General features: G+C 43.5%; 1 protein-coding gene across 1 annotated transcript in view; it reads left to right on the top strand.

Annotated features, from left to right (window-relative positions):
• Positions 1-16,947, top strand: part of LOC309546331 (cohesin subunit SA-2-like) — a 124,601-nt gene extending 107,654 nt beyond the window's left edge. Inside the window, exons 31-33 of the mRNA XM_082245944.1 lie at positions 501-630; positions 14,287-14,377; positions 16,878-16,947. Coding sequence (XP_082102070.1) covers positions 501-630; positions 14,287-14,377; positions 16,878-16,937 — 281 coding nt within the window. The 3' untranslated portion in view covers positions 16,938-16,947. The remainder of the gene's footprint in view (positions 1-500; positions 631-14,286; positions 14,378-16,877) is intronic.
• Positions 16,948-23,060: the final 6,113 nt, after the last annotated feature.

Here is a 23,060-nt window from a genome sequence, read left to right on the forward strand (position 1 = left end):
GAGACATGTCCGCTGACATCCGATCCTGTCCGTCAAATCCGGGCGGATGGAAATCCTATCTTCCATCCGTCTGGCAGATCGGATCGGAATGAGAACGGACAGGCGGTCCGTTCTCATACGATTCCCCCATAGAGGAGAGCGGGGATCTGACACCTCCGTCTCTGCACAGAGAGTGGAGATGGAGCTGTAATCCGCCTACTCAGCGGGGATCGGCGGATCGATCCCCCGCTGAGCAGAACGGCTCTGACGATGGAACGGAGGCGGGTGAAAGGGGCCTAAGGGTTTCTGGCCCTATTTGGTAGGCTGAGTCTATGTGTTGTGGACACTAAGTAGCTATTGCACAGTTTTATTTAGTGGCCCAGACATTCCTTTCAGTGCTTTGCAGATCCGAAAATGATAGGAAACATATTTTTCTTAATACTGGTGGCTAGTGATACAGTTCAGGTTTGCGACCCAACAATGGGTAATGTGTGTTTAGAGTTCTACGCTCTCTGTTACAGAGCACATTCCGAGAAACAGCATGGAAGACAAGAGTGCATTTCATGAACAGAACTCGCATTTCTCCGCTAAAAGCAAGAGACCAGGAATGCTTCAAGAGCAGGCATCGGAAGACATTTCATCAGTGAACAGGTAACTGGATATTACAGAAAGCACATTTGCTAAATAATAAACCCATAAACAAACACTAGCTCAAATTACTAATAGTCCTGTAATAGATATTTACCCTGGTTAGTGTACCTTCCTACCCCCAGGACTCTGACCCTAACAAAGGTGTGCTTGCTAAACCTAAAGCTGCATTCACACTTGAGCTGAGCATCTGGTTGTTTTACAGAATTTATTTTTGTTAATGTTTGTACAAGAGTTTTTACACTTTTTTTTTCAGGTATTTGAGGTATGGTTTTCAGATGCTCCTGTTGAAGTCTGTTGGGGCCAAAAATGTCTGAAGCTTGTAGCTCAAACAAAGCTACAACCTTCAGTCCTGGTTTACATCGGGGCAACTTTTCAGGCGACGTATCCGCCTGACAAGTCGTGCTCCATTCAGTGCAATGGAACCATTCTAATCGGAGCAACTCAAGTCGCTCCAACTTAGAAAAAGGTTCCTGCACTACTTTGGGGGCAGCTTGCATTGACTTCTATTAGAGAAGTCGTTTGCAATCCAAGCTGAGGTCGCGCTGCACGGGGAGGCTTGAGAGTCGGGCGACTTGGAAGCCGCCCCTGTGTGAACCGAGCCTCATGCAACACTGCTAAAGTGTGAACAGGCACAAGTGAAAACCATGGGATTTTGGAGATTGAACATTTTGAAGCTTCAAACTACAAAACACTTAGGTGTTAATGGGGGTTAATTGGTCACAAAGAATTTCATCTTCTAAGTAGAGAGTAACAGACTGCTACACAGTGCTCCACCACCAGTCTAATGTGTATGTTTTTTTTTTTTTGTTTTTTTACATATTTTATTTGAACTGAAAAAAATCCAGTTTAAACTTTTTTTACTCTTCATAGGAGCCATTTACTAATTTTCATGTATTCTTCATATCTTATCCTAATAGCCAGCTGAAAAATAATCCTGTTTAGAGAGGTCAACAGCTCAAGTTGAAATGATTCATTTCAATGACGCAACATTATCATATGGCTCAGTCTGAGGTTTCAGGCAGACAAAGCATATACCCCACATTGCTCTGGGAATTATTTGTTCTGTATAAACAGTTTTTTTTTTTCTAAAAACAAAGAAAAATTGCATACGTTTATAAACTTTTAATTTAAGAAAATTGACCCAACCCCCATAAAAGGCAACTAGCATTTTCAGAAGGTCAGCAATGACAGCAAATGATTCTTTGCCCTACACACTTATTTTTACAATGATAAATTCAAACTTTATATCAAGCTAACACCATCTTCTATCACTGCCATTGTTCAGGAATATATTTTTGTATAAACCATAATTATATGGCACAACAGCTGTAATCTATAAAAGAATACTATCCACGTGGCAGAATCGAAAAACTGGAAAACATAAAACTGAACCAATTGTTCCCTTTCAGCATATCTAAACCTAAGAACAAAATTACTCGTCCTTCAAATGTGGTGGTTACATTTGTTTCTTTTTTTTTTTTCATTGTAAATGCCTGTGAATCTTGCCAGAAACACAGAGTCCTTGTCATGTCTTGTGAATTGAAATCTCAATAAATGTTATTGTCCTTGTAGTCCAAAACAGGAGAGCGGTATAGGGCAGCACCACTGCTCCTCCATGGATTTAGTACAGTGAGTGAGCTTTGTCAGACTAGAAGAGAAGTATGTTGCTGCTGGATCGCCAAGAGAAAATGAATGCAGCCACCAAATCTAAGGAATGCTAAACTGAAATTTATATCACATTTTTGTTTTTAGGGTTGGTTTTTAACTGTTATAGAGTGGTGGTTGGTGAAAGCAGTTTTGTTTTTTTTTCTCAAACAGATTTTATTGAGTTTTCCAAAGAACATTATGATTCCTGGGGAAGAAATGCCCACTTTGTATTTGATAAATATAATATCTAAGCATGAGGAATTTCTCTTTTAAAGAGTAATCTTACACTGTAACAACTGCAAAAATTAGATGTTCTTAGAGAGAGGAGATAACTGGACTCAGTGGTTTCCAACGTTGGTTTTAGGGAAGGGGATGGGGTAGGACTAGAAAGGGAAAGGGATAGGGATAAGAAGGAAATACAGAATACTGCACCAAGTCCGGGCCTTCCTCACCCTCAAAGGGCATAGGTACAGTGGGGAAGAAAAGGTAAAGGATGAGAAAGAGAAGGGGGTAAAAATAGAAAGGGGAAAAAAGGGGAATGGAGGCGGGGTTGTTAACACTTTTTTTCCCAGGTTCAGTGATTCAGGGCTACACGTGGGTAGCAAATAAAACTGGAATCATGGTTCCCATACCTTCTGGAATTTTGCCATCTTATCATTTTGTCTAGCGGTTCGTTTTTCAAAGATCACGACTTGATGTTTGACCTCCATAAAAGAGAGAGTCTGGGGTTTCAATGCTCTTTTGATTGGCCTTTTTGCTGCAGTTAAAATGTCTTAGACTAGTTTGAAATGAGCGTTTGTGCACTCCTCAGGTGGTTTTTATTAAGAAGAGCTTTATAGGGATTTTTTCAAAACAAGTTACCCATGACTGTGAACAATTTTGTTTTAATATCTAAGTTAGCCATATTTATACAGTACATGTTTGACTCTTGATTATATGACTTCCAGTTGACTTTAGATATTGCTAGAGCTTCCACCCCCGGGTTATTTCTGCATGGACAGGAAGTTGCATCAGCAGTAGTGGGTGCTAATTCTTAATATATGAGTAGTCACAGATATATAACTCTAGAAATAAAAGAGTTCAAGCACGCAGAAACAAAAAAAAAAAAACAGCTGAGGAACAGAGAGAGGTCAGGTGACTGATACAGAAGACAGCTGGTAAATAATCTTTACGGGAAGAGACAGCTGTTTAGATGGCATGGAGAAACATGGGGGGCAGGAACAGCTGAGTAGGATTGTAATAGATACACAAAGGATTCCTAGATGCAAGTTTTTTCTTTTTTCTTCTTTATAACAGGGGGCTTATCATGATATAAATAGAGCAACGTATTATTCAAAATGAAAATCCAATTGAACTTTCAGTTTAAAGATGCATTTTCAGGTGCATCAAAACAACAGGTGTGCAGTGTCTTACAGTTTGTTTTCATTAGAAAGCAGCCACAGCCTAAGTAGAAATGCCTGCCCCCCTGCCAGTATGCTCTGTAGAAGGACCCTTAAGTGGGGTACACACTATAAGAAAATTGGGCGAATGATCGCCTGATTTTCTTCGTTGTTTCACAGCAAATCAGAACTGATGAATGAAAATTTGTATGAAAATTCTCGTACGACAAAGGCTTTTTTTTTTGGTTGGTTATTGTTTCTGATCATGCGCAGTCTTTCTTTTCTGATTTTTTTTGTGCGGGAATTTTCATACGTAAAGTCGGAATCGGCTGTAGAAAATTGTGTACATACTATACAAACAACTTATGAAAATTCTTTGGATGAAAATGTTCGCCCGATTTTCTTATAGTGTGTACAAGCCTTAACTCTCTGTGTGGAATCAGTGGTATCTCTGCAGAGGTCTGAGTCAGAGTTATAGCAATTAGCAAAATTAAGTAATTAAATATTGCTAACTAAGTAACTAAATATAGCAAGCTTAAGATTTAAAGGCACAGTGCAACAATATATAGCTACTTAAGCTTCTTTACACTTTTGTATTTGGTGTTTTCTTGAGTGCAGCTGTGAGTATTGATTATTGGAGCACTAAGCCTAGTTTTTACTTATTCTTTTTGGAATCAGAAAATGTAATTCTTCCTGCTGATTGGAAGGCAGAAGGGGATTGTCTTCACTTCTTGTTCTATCTGATGCTCTTTAAAAATATAAGTAGAAAGGAAAATGCCCAATGGTGACACCAGTTAAATTTTGGCAGAAGCTCTAACCCAGTGTTTCTCAACTCCGGTCCTCAGGGCACACTAACAGTCCAGATTTTAGGTATTACCTTGGGGAGATGCAGACTAGAATACTGCAATCACTGAGCAGCAAATTATATCACCTGTGATGTATTTCAGTTTTCTTGCAAACCTGGCCTGTTAGTGTGCCCTGAGGACCGGAGTTGAGAAACACTGCTCTAACCATTTCCTCATCTTTCTAAAAAAAAAAAAAAATAGTTTCCAACCCAGCTGTGCATCAAATAGAAAGTAGTATTTTAATGTTTTGGGTGAAACATGAGCATCTTTAAGTGAATGTGTGGGGAAAATAAAAATACATATTCAATACATCTCTACAATACTTGCAAACAGTGCAAGTACAGAAAAAAATGTGTTGATCCTTCCAGGAATCCACTGAGCTATCTTCCGTTTGAGCTGCACTGAAATCCCAAGCAGCCTTGCCTAAGCTTCTCAGCTGGACTACAACAGCGGCTAAGCCCAGCATTTCTGCTACAGGGAAAAAGAGAGAGCGCGGCCTTTATTTGGAATGGCGCTTAAACCTGTGATGCAAAGGTTATAGTGTCCTGGAAATATGACAGGGAAGAAGCTGCCACTAGGTGTTTTTTTGACAGGCATTCCAGGGGGTCAACTTACAGGTATTCAGTTTAAATTAAACAAGAGATTTCTTCACAACATAGTGTATTTACATCTACTTAAGCCTTGCGTGGGCTGCTCCATGCAAAAGGTGAACTAATCCTTTCAAGCAGTTCTTTAGTCAGTTCTGCAAAAAAATAAAAGTCAGCAGCTACAAAAACTGTAGCTGCTGACTTTTTCTAAAGAGACACTCATCTGTCCCAAGATCCAGCTCTGTCCTCACCCAGTCTGGTTCTTCAGCGGTCTTTAGGTAGTCTGGCTCGGCATGTTAGCTGTAGGCAGCTGGCTGTGACTCCTTGCGGCTTCACAGCCAGCTGCCCACTGCTCATGTGCAAGCTGCGCTTCTCTTTGTGAATGGTCCCGCATTCTTCTGCGACCTATGACATATATCAGGAAGCAATTAAAACCAAATGCAATCAGCGTAGAAACACACTAATAAACATGGATACGAATCTTATTGCTAGCTGAACACTAGAGGATTAAATCACATAACCCCAAAAAGCCTATAAAATACATAAAGTGCAGCACAATAGATAATAATGAAGTTGTAAGGAATTAAAGCGGTTGTAAAGGCAGAAGATTTTTTATCTTAATGCATTCTATGCATTAAGATAAAAAGCCCTCTGTGTGTAGAAGCTGCCCCAGAACCCCCAAATACTTACCTGAACCCCATCTCTATCCAGCGATGTCCACGAGTCCCTCAGCCATCCAGGACTCTCCCTCCTGATTGTCGGAGACACAGCAGCAGCACCATTGGCTTCAGCTGCTGTCAATCAAAGTCAGTTAGCCAATGAGGAGAAAGAGGGGGCGTGGCTGAATGGCAGCTCCGTGTCTGAATTGATACGCGGAGCTGCAGCTCAGCTCGGGTGCCCCTGTAGTAAGCCACTTGCTCTGGGGCACTCAACAGGAGGCAGGGGCCAGGAGCAGTGAAGAGGGAGGGAGGGGCTTGAGAAGAGGAGGATCTGGGCTGCCCTGTGCAAAACCAACTGCTCAGAGTAGGTAAGTATAACATGTTTGGCGACTTTACAATCACTTTAATCAATTTATAATAGCATATGATAAAAATCCAAATCAATGTGTCCAAATTATGTATTTCACAATGTAGCCATAAAGCTCAGAATACAGCACAGAGATCCACGTGAGTGAAAAGGGAACCGGTAACACTTCAGGTGACAATGCCCTCCACCAACATATAGATTGCTCGCTCATCTCAAAGTATGGACCCCTGATTTAACAGAAGGTCATAAGTGCTTTCCCACCTTAGGGTAAGTTTAGAAGCCAGTGAGGGGTCTTGGTGCAGATCAAACAATCCTCTTGTTCACTAGCAAATAGTCATACACAGAGTGCCGGTTTCAGATTGGCAGATCTGAATAGCAGAGGGTGACGTCATCTGTTGTAGCTCCCCCGTACATGTTATGTCCAACGAGACTTCATCAGCGGGGTGGAGCTACCTAGTCACCTGATGCCTATTATAGGATACAGGCTGCTATGGCGACCTTAGATGCAGAGAACGGTGCCAATGACATACACACTCAGCTATTCTACATGTCCCAGAATGCTGTGGTGGGGAAGGGGAGGAGAACTTCCGCTTGGATTGCCTAGGCCAGTGCTGGCGAACCTTATTGAGCCCAAGTGCCAAAACTGCGACACAAAACAAACTTATTTATTTCAAAGTGCCAACATCCATCACCATGTAGCACATCGCACAACTTCATCACACAGTAAACTTCTAGTACATAATATGTATTGCCCTTCAGCTCACAACTCTGTTGTCCGGCCACATCACATCAGTGAGCTACACATTACACATCATCATGTAACTCATAGCACACCTCCTCGCCATGCATCCCACCCTCCATACAGCTCAAGACACATCTGGTCCCCCCTCTGCAGCTCACCACCCCCTCCCCCCTCTGCTGGGGTACGGCAATGGTGCAATGACACTAATGTAGCCCATCATGCTCCCTCTGCCCACACACCCATAGCAAACGCCCATAGCACAGAACACGGTGCCATAGCGCAGCTCATTACCAGCATCTCCGGACTCATCTCTGGGCTTTCTTCCCAATGGAATGAAGCGGCTGCATTCGGCAACCTCTGGGCAAACAAACATCCACTTCTCCTCCCGCACTAGTCGATTGGCTGTTCATTCCCTGGATGAGGGAGGTGATTGGCCACCCAGTCGATTGGCTGTTCATCCCACGGCTGGGGGAGGTGATTGGCCACCCTCCCTTCCTGCTGGTCTGTGATTTGGTCCCGCAGCATTTTCTCCAAAGAGTTGTGCTCTGAGTCAAAGTGCTGTGAGTGATCTGGAGGAGAAAGGGCAGTGCTAGGACAGTGCGTGGACACTGGGCGCTATTTCCTCTCAGTGAAGTGTGTGGAGCTTTTGTGTGCCCGGAGCTGCTCAGAAAACTATAGCTCGCGTGCCCAGGGAGAGGGCACTGCGTACCAGCGGTGGCACGCGTGCCATAGGTTCGCCATCACTGGCCTAGGCAATCCAAACAGAAGTGTACTTCTCAAAACTAAGAAAGCCTCTCTGAAAAAAATATGTTCCAAATTATCGTAGATGCCGGGAAGAGTGGAACTTAGTTTTTAGGTTCAGTTCAACCTAGAAGTGTGAAGTTTAATTTAAAAACATTGCAGGTAAAAGCAAAAAATAAATCAAGTATTTTAAATGCTCACTTCCAGTTTTTTCATTTCCAGTCATGGCCCCCTCCTCTTCTGGGAGTCTCTAATTACACTTTGTGCTGGCCCAGCTCCTCTGCCCCTCAACTCACCTCATAGTCTTTTGTGTAGCTACTGGCTGAGGAGTCAAGGGGAATGCTAGAGAACAGACTTTCTTAACCTTTTTATCAAGTAGGATCCTCGAAAACATTTTTAGGACTTTGGGAACCCCTAGAAAAAGTTCCAGATCTACCAGTCTTAAAGTTTATCTTGGGCTTGTTTTAGCTGCACACATATTTAATTCAGTTTATTAAAAAACACCTCTGCATTGATGTTTAGTGGCACAAAAACAGATTTTTCCTACAGCTTACCTGTAAAATCCTTCATTACTCATTATATATTACTATCTGGGTTATACGCCACCTATAAGTGAATGGACACTGGCAACCAACAAGACAGGAAGCCCCCCCTCTAAATAACCCCTCCCATACAGGAAGTACCTCAGTTTTTTAGCAAGCAATAAACATCCCAGACAAGAGGGGAGGGACCTCTGTGTCCCGTGATGTACTCCAAGAAAGGGATTTTACAGGTAAGCTGTAGGAAAATCAGTTTTTCTTTATCATACATCATGGGACACAGAGCAGCCATATTAATTACTATCTGGGACGCCCAAAGCAATGCACTAGAGGAGAAGGGGACACTATATGAAAAACCACCATCAGACTGATAAGATCTACCTAGCTGCCTGCAGCACACTGCGGCCAAATGCAGAATCCTTTTGGGTCCTAACATCCACTTGATAGAATCTAATGAATGTATGTACTGAAGATCAAGTACCGGCATTGCAAATCTGAGCCATAGAAGCTTGATGGCGAACTGCCCAAGAGGCACCTACTCTTCTGATAGAGTGTGCTTTTACCTTAAGACCCGGTTCACACTGATGCGAGTGCCGGGTTCGCATGTAATGTCGGAGCGCACTGCTCCGACATTACATGCGATCAGCTGTGCGGTGCGAGTTTAGCCATACAGTTTGTATGGCTAAATTCGCATCGCACCCGGTGCAAACACGCACAGGAGGCATTTTTGCAGCCGCATCAGGATCGGATCGCACAGCGGTTCACACTTGTGCGATCCCATCCTGTGCGAACTGCACGATCGCACTGCGATATGCGATCAAACTGGGGGTGTCGTTAAGATTACATTGACACCCCCAGCGTATCGCATATGGCAGTGTGAACTGCCGGGGGTGCGTGTGCGATGCGGGAAAAGGCTGCGAATTCGCAGCCTTCCCGCATCGCAATAGTGTGACCCGGCTCTTAAAGGACAAACCTTCCCTTTTAAACCATATGCCTGGATAATAACCTGGCGAGTCCACTGGAAATTGTAGACTTATATGCATCCTACCCTTTCCTGGGCCCTTCTGGCAGCACGAACAAAAGGTCGTTTTCCTGAATCTGAGCTGACCTCTTCAAATAGACCATAAATGCATGTACTACATCGAGAAAATGTAACAATTTTTCCTCTGCTGTTTGAGGATTTGGAAAGAAGGAAGGCAGTATAATGTCCTGATTCAAATGAAAAGCAGGCACTATCTTGGCCAGAAACCCTGGGTGTGGGGACGTAGAATTACCCTATCTTGATGTAAGATCAGAAATGGCTCTTTACAAGAAAGAGCTGCTAGCTCTAATACTCTTCTAGCTGAAGTTACAGCTGCCAAAAGACTAGCTTTCTGGTCAACAGAACCAGAGGAATTTGGGCTAAAGGGTTTTTCTGTAGAAACAAGTCAGGGCTAAATTTAAATCCCAAGGACACAACGGTGGCCTAACGGTGGTTGAAGTATATGCACCCCTTGTATTAAGGCTCGGACTAAGGAATGCGAATCAATCGGTCTTTGAAAAAAGACGGTCAAAGCTGATATTTGACCTTTAATAGCGCCTAAGGCTAACTTCATATCTACCCCTACTTGCAAGAAAGCTAGAATTCTCCCGATGATATATTTACGGGGATGCCACTTTCTGGTCTCACACCAAGAAATGTAAGACTTCCAGGCTCTATAATAAATGCCTCTAGAGACTGGTTTCCTAGCGTTTATCAGGGTAGAGACTGCAGGGCCAGACATACCCCGCTCCCTCAAAATCTAGCCTTCAATAGCCAAGCCGTCAAATTTAGAGACTGTAAAGCAGGGTAGCATATTGGACCCTGGGAGAGCAGGTCCGGACACAGTGGGAGAATCCAAGGCCTGCCCACCGCCAACTTTAGAATTTGTGCAAACCCAATCCTCCTGGGCCACGCTGGAGCCATCAGGATTACTGGTTTCCTGAATCCTGCTCAGAAGACGTGGCAGCAGCTTAACCGGAGGAAAGGCATAGATCAGGGAGAACTGTTCCCAAGGAGTCACCAAGGCATCCACTGCAACTGCGAGTGGATCCCTGGTCCTGGACACAAATTTGTTCAACTTGTTATTGAACCTGGATGCCAACAGATCTACGTCCGGGACCCCAGTGTTGACAAATCAATGCAAAGATCTCCGGATGTAAGGACCATTCCCCCGGAAACATCTGGCGACTCAGAAAGTCTGCCTGCCAGTTCTCTATTCCCGGAATGAAAACCGCCGACAGGCATGGAACAAATTTATCCGCCCAGGATAGGATGTGAGCCACCTTCTTCTGGGCTGACTGAGTCTTGGTGCCCCCCTGATTGTTGAAACAGGCCACTGCCGTGGCATTGTGGGTTTGTACCCTGACGGTGTAACCCCCGAAGTCTGGGCGTCCAGTACCTTAATACTCAACAATCCACTCGGATTTCCAGGATATTGATGGGGAAGCCCAGAAAACCAGAAACCCAGGACTATTTCCCTTGGACAGTGGCTTCTTCCAGAACTGTTCCCGAGCCGGAGAGACTGGCATCTGTAGTCACCACCTCCCAGGCTACTGGAAGAAAGGACTTCCCACTCTCTAAATTCCTGGCTACCATCTCCAACTTAGACTCCAATGTACCCTTGGTACTGGAGACATGTGACAATCTAGGGCCTGGATCTTTTTGCTACAGGCTTACAGAATGTTGTACTGTAAAGGTCTGGTATGGAATTGAGCATAAGGAACTGCTTCGATTAAGGACAATATCTTCCCTAGTAACCTCATACAAAGAAGTACAGAAGGACACTTCTTCCCTCTTACTATTCGTACCAGATCCTTCAAGGCTATGACCTTTCTTTGTGGCAAAAATACCTTTGCCTGTACTGTGTCCACAAGGAAACCCAAATTCTCCAGACTCTGTACTGGCTGCAGCGCTGACTTTGCCAAGTTCAGAATCCAACCCAGAAGTTTTAAGAACTGAACTGCCAGGAACACATTCTGGCTTAGAGCAGAAGGCGAACCGTCTATAAGTAATAGATCATCCAGGCATCCTACCACTGCTATCTCTTGAGACCTTACAATAGCCAATACTGGAGCTAGGGTTTTTGTGAACACTCGTGGAGCCGTAGCTAGCTCGAAGGGCAAAGCTATGAACTGAAAGTCTTCCACTACAAAGCGCAAAAATCTTTGATGGGCCTAAAAGATAGGCACATGAAGGTATGCATCCTTGATGTCTATGGATGCTAGAAATTCTCCTACCTGCAGAGAGGCCATGACTGAGCGAATTGACTCCATTTGGAATGTGCAAATGTTTAAAAACTGGTTCAGAACTTTCAGATCCAGAATAGGTCTCACGTCTTCGTTTGGCTTGGGGACTACAAAAAGGTTTGAGTAAAAACCCCTGAATTTCTCGCCGTCCGGAACCTCTGTAATCACTGCTTGAGACATTAGATGGTCTAGTGCCAGAAAGAAGGATCTTCTTTTTAGAGGATCTGCAGGTGTGTTTGACTTTACAAACCGAGGATGAGAAAACACCCGAAAAGCTTGTACCCCTGCGAGATTGTTAAATAACCCAGTTGTCCTGAATCAGTTCCACCCAGTCCTCACAGAACCGTAGCAGCCTTCCCCCCACCCGACTTAGTTGGGGCGTCCAATCACAAGGTAGATTTGGAGCTAGGCTTGGTAGGTCCCTGGGCCCACGGTTTCTTCTGCCCTTGACCTGAATGCTTGGCTCTAGATCTAGACAGCTGAGGCCGTTGAAACTGCCTGGGATTAGAAGTACTGAGCATCTGAGTGTTAGATACCTTAAAAGAAGGACCCCCTCCCCCCACTGAAAACTTTTGGCTATATTTATTCAGATCCTCAACAAATAGGCTCTTCCCGTGAAAGGGAAAACCAGCCTGCAATTTTTTACACGGTAATTCCGTAGACCAGCTTTTTAGCCACAGGATTCTGCGCATATGAACTGACAAAAGAGTAAACCATGACATTTGCTGCATGGAGTCATTAAGAGCATCTACTGCAAAACACAAAGCTCGAGGTAGATCTGCCAAATCTTCAACATACTCTCATTGAGAAGGAACAGTCCTGGATACCCGTTTAATACAGTTTTTCAAAGACTCCTGTCAATGGGCGCAGCAGCGGGACTCGTGAGCACGCCTGAACGGGTGTCCCCATGGAAAGCGGCTCTTCATGGGGGCACCTGATGAGGAGGAGGAGCCAGGAGCACCGTCAGTGCACCCCAGAAAAGAAGGATCAGGGCTCTGTGCACAGAGCAGGTAAGTATAACATGTTTGTTATTTAAAAAACAAACCTTTACAATCACTTTAAGCTTTGACAGAAAAAACCTGGAAGCTGATTTGTTTCTATGCAGAGCTTTTTGCACTCTCCAGTTTTAGCAAATCAACTCCATGTTGTGCTGCAGAATTGTTTCTATTTTTTTCTGTTTCTATTTCTTAATGTAAGTTTTAAAAGTCTTCCCATACTGAAAGCAATAGAATCTCAACTTGGGTTAAATGTTATCACAGCATTTGGGCTGGAATACTAAATTTGCCTACAGATAGTTGTTGGTGATGGCAGAAAGGTTTCTGGGGGGAATTTATCAGGACTGGGGGATACAGAATCTGGACCAGCTGTGCATAGTAACCAGTCAGCTTCTATCTTTCATTTTCAAAGCTTAACTGAACGAGCTGAAGTTAGAAGATGATTGGTTGACATGCACAGCTTCCCCAGATTCTGTTCCAGTTTTGGTAGATTCTCCCTAATGTGTTTTAATGCACGTGATGTCCCCTCAACAAGGCATGCAATGATTGTGAAAGTGCTTTAAATATATAGCATATTAGCATATGGTCATCTAAACAGATATCCTTTTTTTTTTTTTTTTTTTTCATTCAATACATTTTTATTGAGTTTTATATAAGAGAATATAAACATAACAAATAAAACAGAAAATTCTAATTTTCAACATGTTCCAATGCATGTACATAAGCATATAAAAAAGAGCAACAAATGAATGGTGCAGTATCAGACAATCAAAATTATTAGGAATCTCAGGAAGTATTCAGAGCATTACAGGTTATAGAACGGTATGGCAAATGGTGGGAAGGTGGCACAACGTAGTATAATACTGATAAAATATATTACCATGTTTGGATGTAATACGGGAGTGGGAGTCCTATTCACCCCGGACCTAGAACCCTAGGGAACAATGTCACCACTCGGGTCAGTAGAAAGGTACAATTATTTCAAGAGAGCCTTAGCGCCGGATTCAGATAAGGCCAGCATTCCCAGGACTTTTGGAATATCTTGTATGACAGGGAGTTGATTGCTAGAGATTTCTCTAGGAGATAGTTGCCATTCACTAGAGCAATTACCTCGGACAGATTAGGAGTAATAGTGGATCTCCAATTACGGAGAATCAGGGTCTTTGCCGCTAACAATATGTGGGTTACCATTTGTCTATGGTTATGGGGGTAAAGATCAATGTTGATATTCATTATAGCCAGTTCTGGATTTGGGGGTGAGAGTACTCCTGTGCAGGAGGAGATACACCGGAAGATGCTATGCCAAAAACTCGTCAGTGATGCACATCCCCACAGAATATGGTGTAAGGTACCCGTTTTGCCACATTCCCTCCAGCACAGATAGGATATTGATGGAGCCATCTTGGCCAACCTATAAGGAGTGTAATACCATCTATTGACAATTTTAACTGTAGTTTCCCAGTGGTTAGTGCATTTAGAAAATTTGTATATAGAGCGCAGTGCTGTATGCCACTGTTTAAAGGTGAAAGTTATTTTCAGGTCTTTCTCCCATTTGAGCATATTTACCGACTTCTGGGAGGATGTATCCCCAGATAGGATATTATAGAAGATAGATATGCCTTTATTAACTGGGGGGTTCGTTATCAGGAATTTCCATGTAGGTAAATTGACATAGTCGGAGGTTAGGGAGTGTTTTCCTAGAAGAAAGAGTATTTTTGATACAGTCAGCGATGTGTCGGGCGGTAATTTAAATTCTGTCATTTTGTTTTCTCTATTCTTGGGAATCTAAACAGATATCCTGTTGGTTTACTCTATTGCTTGCAATAAAGGAAAGGATAGCTTCACTAATTATTTTTCTGTATCTTTTACAAAATCTTTTTCTTCAAAGCTTACAATCTCCAAACAAAGCAAAAAATGTAAATGTACATGTGGATGAAAGCAATGAAGATGTGGATGTTGATGAAATGGACACAAATGAGGTAGGTTTGATACATTTAAGGTAATGTTCCATCTAGTGGTTGTATTTCTAAGGACTTGTACTGCATACATCACTGCCCCAGTCTGTGGCTGGACAGTGAGGGCTCCTTAACACTAGAGTCAAGGATTGCTGCTCCACTAAAGAGAAATCCACATTTTTCAGAGGTGTTTTACAGGCGAAGCAAAGCATCTCAGCCCTGGCAATGTGTACACCCACATCCCCAGCTGCTGCCTTTGCAACTTAAGAGGGAGTTGTTGGGGATGGCAAAAATGCAGCTCAGTCACATGTTTTTGTTGCGCCCTCAGTGTAAATGAACCCTAAGGGAGCAGCAGGACATCAGTGAGGTCACCCCTGTGCTCTTCCTTTCTATAAGTATGTTCACAGCTAGGTGTGTTGACTAGCTGACTATATGTTACATTATACAAGGCTATCTGCAGGGAAAGAGCCATGCTGTTTCCACTATAGTTATCAGGCACAGTAGAAAGACTTGAGCGTGTATCCCTTCATAATGGCAGATAGATATTAAAATGATTTTGACTTCACAGAGCAAACATATCCCCGCCGAGCGAACAAATCTGCACATTATACAGAGGCCCCCGCTGGTGGTCATATCCTTGCTGCTTGATCCTTGAACTCCGCACCGCAATACACATAGATCTCTACCCGCAAACAGACCTGCGCATGGAGTGTTCACCGGCGGAGATGTCTATGTAGAGCGAACGCATCTACACATCTAAGGGAAGGTTTTCACTGCCAGTAGTCTTTCCTCAATGCCGGTTCACCCGTACACGCTGTAATGAGCGTATTGAAAGCAAACCGGCAACGGGAGCCATAATGACAAGCTGAATAAAACATCCTAAAAAATTTCCACACTAGTCCTAATAAAATTTCCACAACACCATCAGTACAGTCCTTTCAGTGCAGCATATCAGTGCTGCCTTATCAGTGCAGCCTCATCGGGCCCAATAGTGCCACCTCATCAGTGGCCATCAGTGCGGCCTCATTAAAGGCCCCCGGTGCAACCTATCAGCATCCATTAGTGTAGCATATCAGTGCAGCCCTATCAGTGCAACTTAAGAGTGCAGCCTCATTAGTGGCCATCAGTGCAGTCTCATCAGTGGCCATCAGTGAAGTCTCATCAGTGGTCATCAGTGCAGCATATTAGTGCTGCATTATCAGTGCAGCCTCATTAGTGCCCATCAGTGCAGTTTATCAGCACCCATCATTGCCACCTCATCAGTGGCCATCAGTGCAGCCTATCAGTGTCCATCAGGGCAGTATATCAGTGCTGCATTATCAGTGCAGTTTATTAATTCCACCATATCAGTGGACATCAGTGCACCCTTATCAGTGCAGCCTCACCAGTGCTTATCAGTGCCCATCAATGCAGCCTATCATTGCCCATCAATGCAGCCTTACCAGTGCCCATAAGTGCAGCCTCATCAGTGCCCATCAATGCAGACTATCATTGCCCATCAGTGCAGCCTTATCAGTGCCCCTAAGTGCCACCTCATCAGTGCCCATCATTGCAGCAGGGAGGAATCGGGAGGATCTGGCAGGCTGGATCACACAGAGCTGAGACACACCTTGTATATGAGCCACTGTCAAACAAAGTCCTGCCTCCTGGACCGGCATTGGACCAGTGTGCTATCTATCATAGTAGCCAGTGTCACAGCGGGAGATCCCCGCTCTGTGTGGTCCGGCTGCCAGAAACCTCCTGACAGTTTTCGGGCTGATCACTTCTGGCAGAAGCGGTGTGGCCTTTTTTACAGGGCTACCCTCCCCCGAGCCGCTCTGATGGCTGCACCACTTCTGCCAGAAGCGATCAGCCAGGAAACTGACAGCCCAATCCGCCCCTGCTCCACACTCGCCCCCCACTAGTTTCCACTTGTCAAATGCCAGCAGCGAGTAGAAATTGTGTAAGGCAATATGGCAACCTGGAGGCCTTCTGTACATAATTCTTGTACAGAACTTTCCTAGAAATGTAATTTCCTGCTTGTGTGATTGGCTCACTGATTTCCCCAGAAGTCTGCACTAAGATACAGGTCCGATTTTAGGCATCCTATGCAACAAAAATATCATTTTTGGTGAGATATTCCCAAAAGATCACTTTAGGGATGCTGACACTGCAACTTCCCCATTAATATACTGCAAGTGCATCAGCTGATTATTAATGAAAAAAAAAAGTCACTCCCATTCAGAATTAGTATCATAAGACACAAACAGTAATTTCTTCAGAGCAGAAACAGGTAGGAATCTGCAATAAAGTTTGTTAAAGCCCTTGCAATGTACATTGACGACCCAGAGGGAATTGTTTTTTTTTTCCTCAAACAAAACTGGAGTTATTCTTTATGTACTGAGCAGGAAGACTGTGCTTCTCATATTCATCTCAAGGTTTGACTGAAACATACACTTACATTTTAAGAGCTGGAAGTATACCCATCATACTGTACCACTGGCTCATATAAAAAAAAATCATGTGAATGTATTTTATTTTCTAGGAGCTTACTACACTTCGAATAAAAGGAGCAGAAGATGTTACAGAACAGGGGTCTGTGTAGTACCTTATTACTTGCCTATTAAAAGAAGTACTTGGAAAAAGCAGAATAAATAAGCTGAAATACTGTCTTCATGGGAAGATGTGCAGATCAATGAAAGAGCAAGGCTACATTTCCTGCCACAGTTAGACTTAGTTTTTCCCATGAAGGACTGTAATTTGTGTGCATGTGCCTCACTGCAACCACAATGACTGTCATATGTTTTCTTATTGTGTACAGAGTAATGTACAGATTTTATTTTAAAATGAACTGTATACTTTTTGCAATAAACACAATTCTTTTAATAATGTTGCTTTCTTTTTTTTTTAGCATGTTTGTTTGGTATGTGCTATTTAAGGGCTTACATAATTAAAGATAATGAATTGGCAACCGTCATGCCACAAAACGTGTTTTTGTGGAAATGTATGTAAAATTTGATGGCATAGAATTAATTTCAGGACACCGTGGAGAAAACAGTAAATATAATGTCTGTGAAAAACTTCTTAAAAATCTAAACAACCCTAACTTTACGCTATGTGTCCAATATAAAACTGAAAAATAAATTAAAACAGCCCCGTGCTAGGTCCAACAAAATAGTGACAAAATAAAAAAGTAATAAAGAATAATGAAAAAATTAACACAAAGGGAATGCCACACTTACAAAACATATACGCTTCAGCTAATAAATAAAGTTGCTCTTTCCCTAAAAAACAAATAAAGGGCTAATAGTGCCACAGCAAAATAAATATTTCACAGTATATAATATCGCCATCTTAACATATTGCACACTTTGTGAAAACAATATATAATCATTCAATATGAATGACTGTGCACAATGTGAATAAATCAACACTACAAGACCAGTATAAAATCCAGAATTAAGTGCTAGATTAAAATGAAATAAATCAAGACCACCTTTTTGCTTACACCACCATGCAACTTATGAGCCTCGTAACGGAAGCATAAACTAAGGTCGAAAGCATAGCAGCATAATCATAAGGATCCAATGTAGCAGATACACAGGATATTCATTAGCATTTTGTGCAGAATTTAATTTGGTCCAGGTAGAAATTCCTCAATGGGTAGTGTGTACACCATAGAGAAGGAGACACCGCCCCTGATGATGTCCTTTAGCGACAAAATATTTAGGGTGGAGTTTGATCAGCTGACGCCAATGTGCATGCTTGTGATCTATCGAAAAAAGATCATACATTCCAAGAGGTCTAAGGCACCTGTGGAGAAACATGGGAATGAGGGGAGCCAATAAAACAATGTTTTGCGAAACTGCTCTTCTTTACGCTTTAAAGTTGCCTTGAGGTCTTCCATACATTTTAACTCATAACCCAAAGAGATCCACTGTCCAACCATATTAAGGCCTCTGTTTTTCCACTTTTGGGTATACATACTCTTGCTGCATTTCTTTGTAGTAACTTTTTGGGATTGGAGTGGGATGTAGCAGAAATGCTTCTGGGCAATTTCCCAGGGATATATACCCGTAAGTTTAGTTCCTAATCTGTAAATATCGTCCCAAAATTGTCTTAATAATTGATTCCAAAGTATATTTAAAAGGGTACCTCCTCCTGTTGGTATCTCCAACATGTTAGCGAAGCAGAGGGAAACATTTTATTCAGAAAACTAGGTACCCTATATCATCTAGTAAAGATTTTATATCACGCCTCTTGGAACCTATTAGAAATAAATGACTTGTGAGTAAAGAATGGTACCTTTGTTCTTGTGTCAGAGTTAATCCAAGGTCACATTCCCATTTTTGTAGAAATGGGGGTATAATGCCTTAATCAGAACTAATCATGAGGTTTTAGGAAACCGAAAAGCACAGCGAAGAGGTGAGCAGTCCAGACAGTGGTTCTCAAAAGGTGTATGTGCCATCAGGTTTGATAGTGGACAAAATTTGTAAGGCCTACCAATGGTTCAGAGGGGATAAATCATAGTCAGTAGGGGTGTGGAATATAATCGCAGCAATGATGCATCAAGATTCAGATGTTCGTGATTTTGCATCGATGCTGAAAGTCGGCCAAATCAATTGCAGATGACGTCTTCCGGCGTTCCATCCAGTGCCCTGCCTCTCCTGGAGAAACACAGAGGCAGAGCCTGCCTGGTGACCATAGCCCCCTCCCCTTCCAGAGGGACACTGGAGCAGAAAGTCAGCTGATGAGTTGACAGCCAGTAGAGTGAAGGGGGAGGAGGTCGGAGAGACCCCACGTCAACAGAAGCATCGTTAGAGGCACCGGAAGGGAGAAGAGAAGCACAGACACACAGAGCATGGAGTGGAAATTGACTGACACTGAAAGCAAGTGAGTGCCAGTGTCACTGATCTCATCCCTCAACCACTAATCCCTCTGCCTGATCTCATCCCTCCACCACCATTCCTCTTCCTGATCCCATCCCTCCCACCACCATCCCTCTGCCTGATCCCATCTCTCCCACCACTATCCCTCTGCCTGATCCCATCTCTCCACCACTATACCTCTCTCTGATCTTATCCCTCCACCGCCATCCCTTTTCCTGATCCCATCCCATTCCTCCTCCACCATCCCGCTTCCCGATCTCATCCATCCACCACCATCCCTCTGCCTAATCTCATTCCTACACCACCAGCCCTCTTCTTGATCTCATTCCTCCACCACCATCCCCCTCCCTGATCCCATTCCTCCCACCACCATCCCTTTGCCTGATCCCATTCCTACACCACCATCCCTCTGCCTGATCCAATTCCTCTACCACCATCCCTCTGCCTGATCCTATTCCTCCCACCACCATCCCTTTTCCTGATCTCATCCCTCCACCACCATTCCTCTGCCTGATCTCATCCCTCCACCACCATGCCTCTGCCTGATCTCATCCCTCCACCACTATCCCTCTTCCTGATCTCATCCCTCCACCACCATCCATTTGCCTGATCCCATTCCTCCACCACCATCTCTCTGCCTGATCTCATCCCTCCAATATCATCCCTCTTACTGATCTCATCCCTCCACCACCTTTCCTCTGCCCGATCCCATTCCTCACACCACCATCCCTCTTCCTGATCTCATCCCTCTGCCTGATCTCATCCCTCCACCGCCATCCCTCTGCCTGATCCCATTCCTTCCACCACCATCTCTCCTCCAGGTAGGGGCCCACGTCTACCCCAAAACCCTCGAGGGGGGGGGCAGCTACTTACCATACCAGGAACAGGGTGGCCACCACTCCAGACAGAACCTCCTCTCCATCGAAATGGGGGGTTGTCGGCCAGGAGGAACTCTGCGACTCAGGCCGAACCCAGGTCGTATGCGACCTCACGAGATATTTAACTCGCAGGTCAGCTCCAGTCCAGTTGGGCTATGTCCCGACCAACCTAGTGTGGAGCTGAGGCCTGCGTGCGCTCCCTGGCCAGACTGGGGTGACCACTGGATTAAAAAAAATATCCAGCCCGTCGCCCAGTCCAGCAGCTCATTGTAGATTCTCACAGGAAAAATATAAAAATCCATTAAAAAAGAAAAAAATTGCCAGGACCAAAGAGCCCAGCAAGGAACTAGGTCAGGGATCTCCAAACTACGGCCCACCAGCTGTTGTGGAACTACACATCCCATGTAAACTCTGACATTCACAGACATAACTAGGCATGATGGGAATTGAAGTTCCTGAACAACTGGAGGGCCATAGTTTGGAGACCCCTGAACTAGGTCCTTACTCCTGACTAGGCACAAAAAACTGAGTGCCTATAGCTGAGAGTGGGAGTATACCCCCTGGGACTGCCCATAAGCATAGTCAATCTTTTTTTATGCCTAGTGTCCTACTCTTGTAGGGGGCAGTAAAACCCAATAGCTAAGAAGATCAAACAAACAAACAAAAGAGGAAATGCAAAATATCAGGTGCGGGGCGATTTTGGGAAAACCCTTCCGCTGCCTTGGCATCGGGTTTGGTTTGGTAGAGAGATCTGTAAAATAAAAACAAAAACAGCTGCATATGCTCATTCAGGCACATAACTCTATCACAAGTTAGCCTTGTCACCCGTGTCCCCCTTGATTTCTTATTTAGGAAACCCTAAGATTTGATTAAACACTAAGATGTATTTGGATCACGGATCTGAAAATGCCCAGCTTGCATGCCAATCCCAAGTATTGCGATCAGGCGTTCTTACTTTAGTCTGGTTTAGGTCTGTACACTGACACCAGGACGATAAATAAAAAAAACTGCAGACAGCTATGCACTTGTATTTTTACAAGAACGATAGATATGGCAACCAGTGTATTTATCTCATGTCAGGTCTCCTTCATTAGTGAATTGTGCTATTAAAGAATGAAAACATTCATGCATCACAAACACAATCCTTTGTGGAAGCTTCTTCTTCATCAGGGTTTATCTTTCTTCACATCTGGCCCAAATCTAGTGCAGTGAGCCTATTGAAAGTAATATACTAGGCTTTCTGTTCAACGGATTTCTACCATGCACTCCATCAGAGAAGGCTTATGCTGTCCATATCCACAGTAATGCTCTCTTAAAATGTATTAGCAGCAGCAACACTTCTAAGGGAGAACAATCTATGTTCAATTTATCATGTCAGTTGACAAGATTTAAATGTTTACTGTGAATACTTTAAAAGTCTGTGGAAGCATATAATACATGTATTGCCCTGCCTTACATAATAGAAAGCTGTAGTTAGGCATTACAGGAAACCATTTGAGGATACAAATATGACACCTAGCCTTTTTTTTTTTTTAGGTTGATGACTCCAAAGTTTGTATCCTGATACTGACTTCATAACTTTGTTAATTATTGACTTGGCAAAAGCATGCAGGCAGTGAGTCAGAATCCCTGCCTTGCTTGCTTGTTCTTAGGTCTTTATCTTACTAGACCGGGAAATCAGGACCACAATCACAGTTGTACCTTAAGCATTGGTAGCCCCAGTTTTCTATCTTTACTTAACCACTTGCGCCCCGCCCACCGTACATTTACTGCGGCACTCTGCCGCTGCTGGGAAAAGCGACGTAGCCCTACGTCGCTCGCTCACGATCTCCCGCAGCAGAGAGAGGACGGACGGCTGATGTAAACACAGCCGTCTGTCATTCTCCCTGAAATGATCACAGAAGCTATGTGATCCTGCTATATAGGATTGCATTTCTCTGTGATTACTTCACAAGCCACGCCCCCGGACAGAATCACGCCCCTAGGGACACATTTAACCCCTTGATTACCAGTACAGTTAACCCCTTCCCTGCCCGTGTGATTTTTACAGTAACAGTGCATATTTTTAGCACTGATTACTGTAGTAATGTCACTGGTACCCCCAAAAGTGTCTAAAATGTCAGTTAGGGGTCCGATCTGTCCGCCGCAATGTCGAAGTCACGCAAAAAAAATCGCAGATCGCCGCCATTACTAGTAAAAAAAAAAAACAATAAAAATGACATAAATCTTTTGCGCAAACCAATCAAAATGCGCTTATTGCAATTTTTTTCCAAAAATATGTAGCAGAAAACAAATTGGCCTAAAATGTTAAAATATTTTGATTTTTACTTTTTTTTTTGAGAATTTCATATAAAAAAATGTGAAAAATATTGTTATTTTTTCAAAATTGTCGCTCTTTTTTTGTTTATAGCGCAAAAAAAAAAAAAAATCGCACAGGTGATCAAATACCACCAAAAGAAAGCTCTGTTTGTGGGAAAAAAAGGACGTTAATTTTGTTTGGGTACAGCATCACACGACCGTGCAATTGTCCGTTAAATTCACGCAGTGCCGAATCGCAAAATAGGGCCTGGTCATTGAGCAGCCAAATCCTTCGGGGCTAAAGTGTTTAAAAGTGACAGTCACTTTCAACCCATCCATGGGACAGCAGGCAGGAAAAATTGCTCAGTTGTTTAATAAAGAACTATAATAAATACACTACAAAGACATGGGTTGGAAGTATAAGGCCCCTGTCACACGAGCGATCCAATCAGATCCGTCTGTCAGTTTTTTAGGCCGATCTGATTGGATCCCCCATGCATCCCTATGGGGCAGCGGATTTCAGCGGAGATATGTCCACTGACACCCGCTGCCATCCGCATCCGATCCTGTCTGTAAAATCCAGATGGATGGAAACCCTATTTTCCATCCGTCCAGGGGATCGGATCGGATGAGATCGGACAGGCGGTCCGCTCTCATCCGATT

The sequence above is a fragment of the Pelophylax lessonae genome, assembly GCF_965119305.1.
Source record: "Pelophylax lessonae genome assembly, chromosome: 2".
NCBI classification, from domain to species: Eukaryota; Metazoa; Chordata; class Amphibia; order Anura; family Ranidae; genus Pelophylax; species Pelophylax lessonae.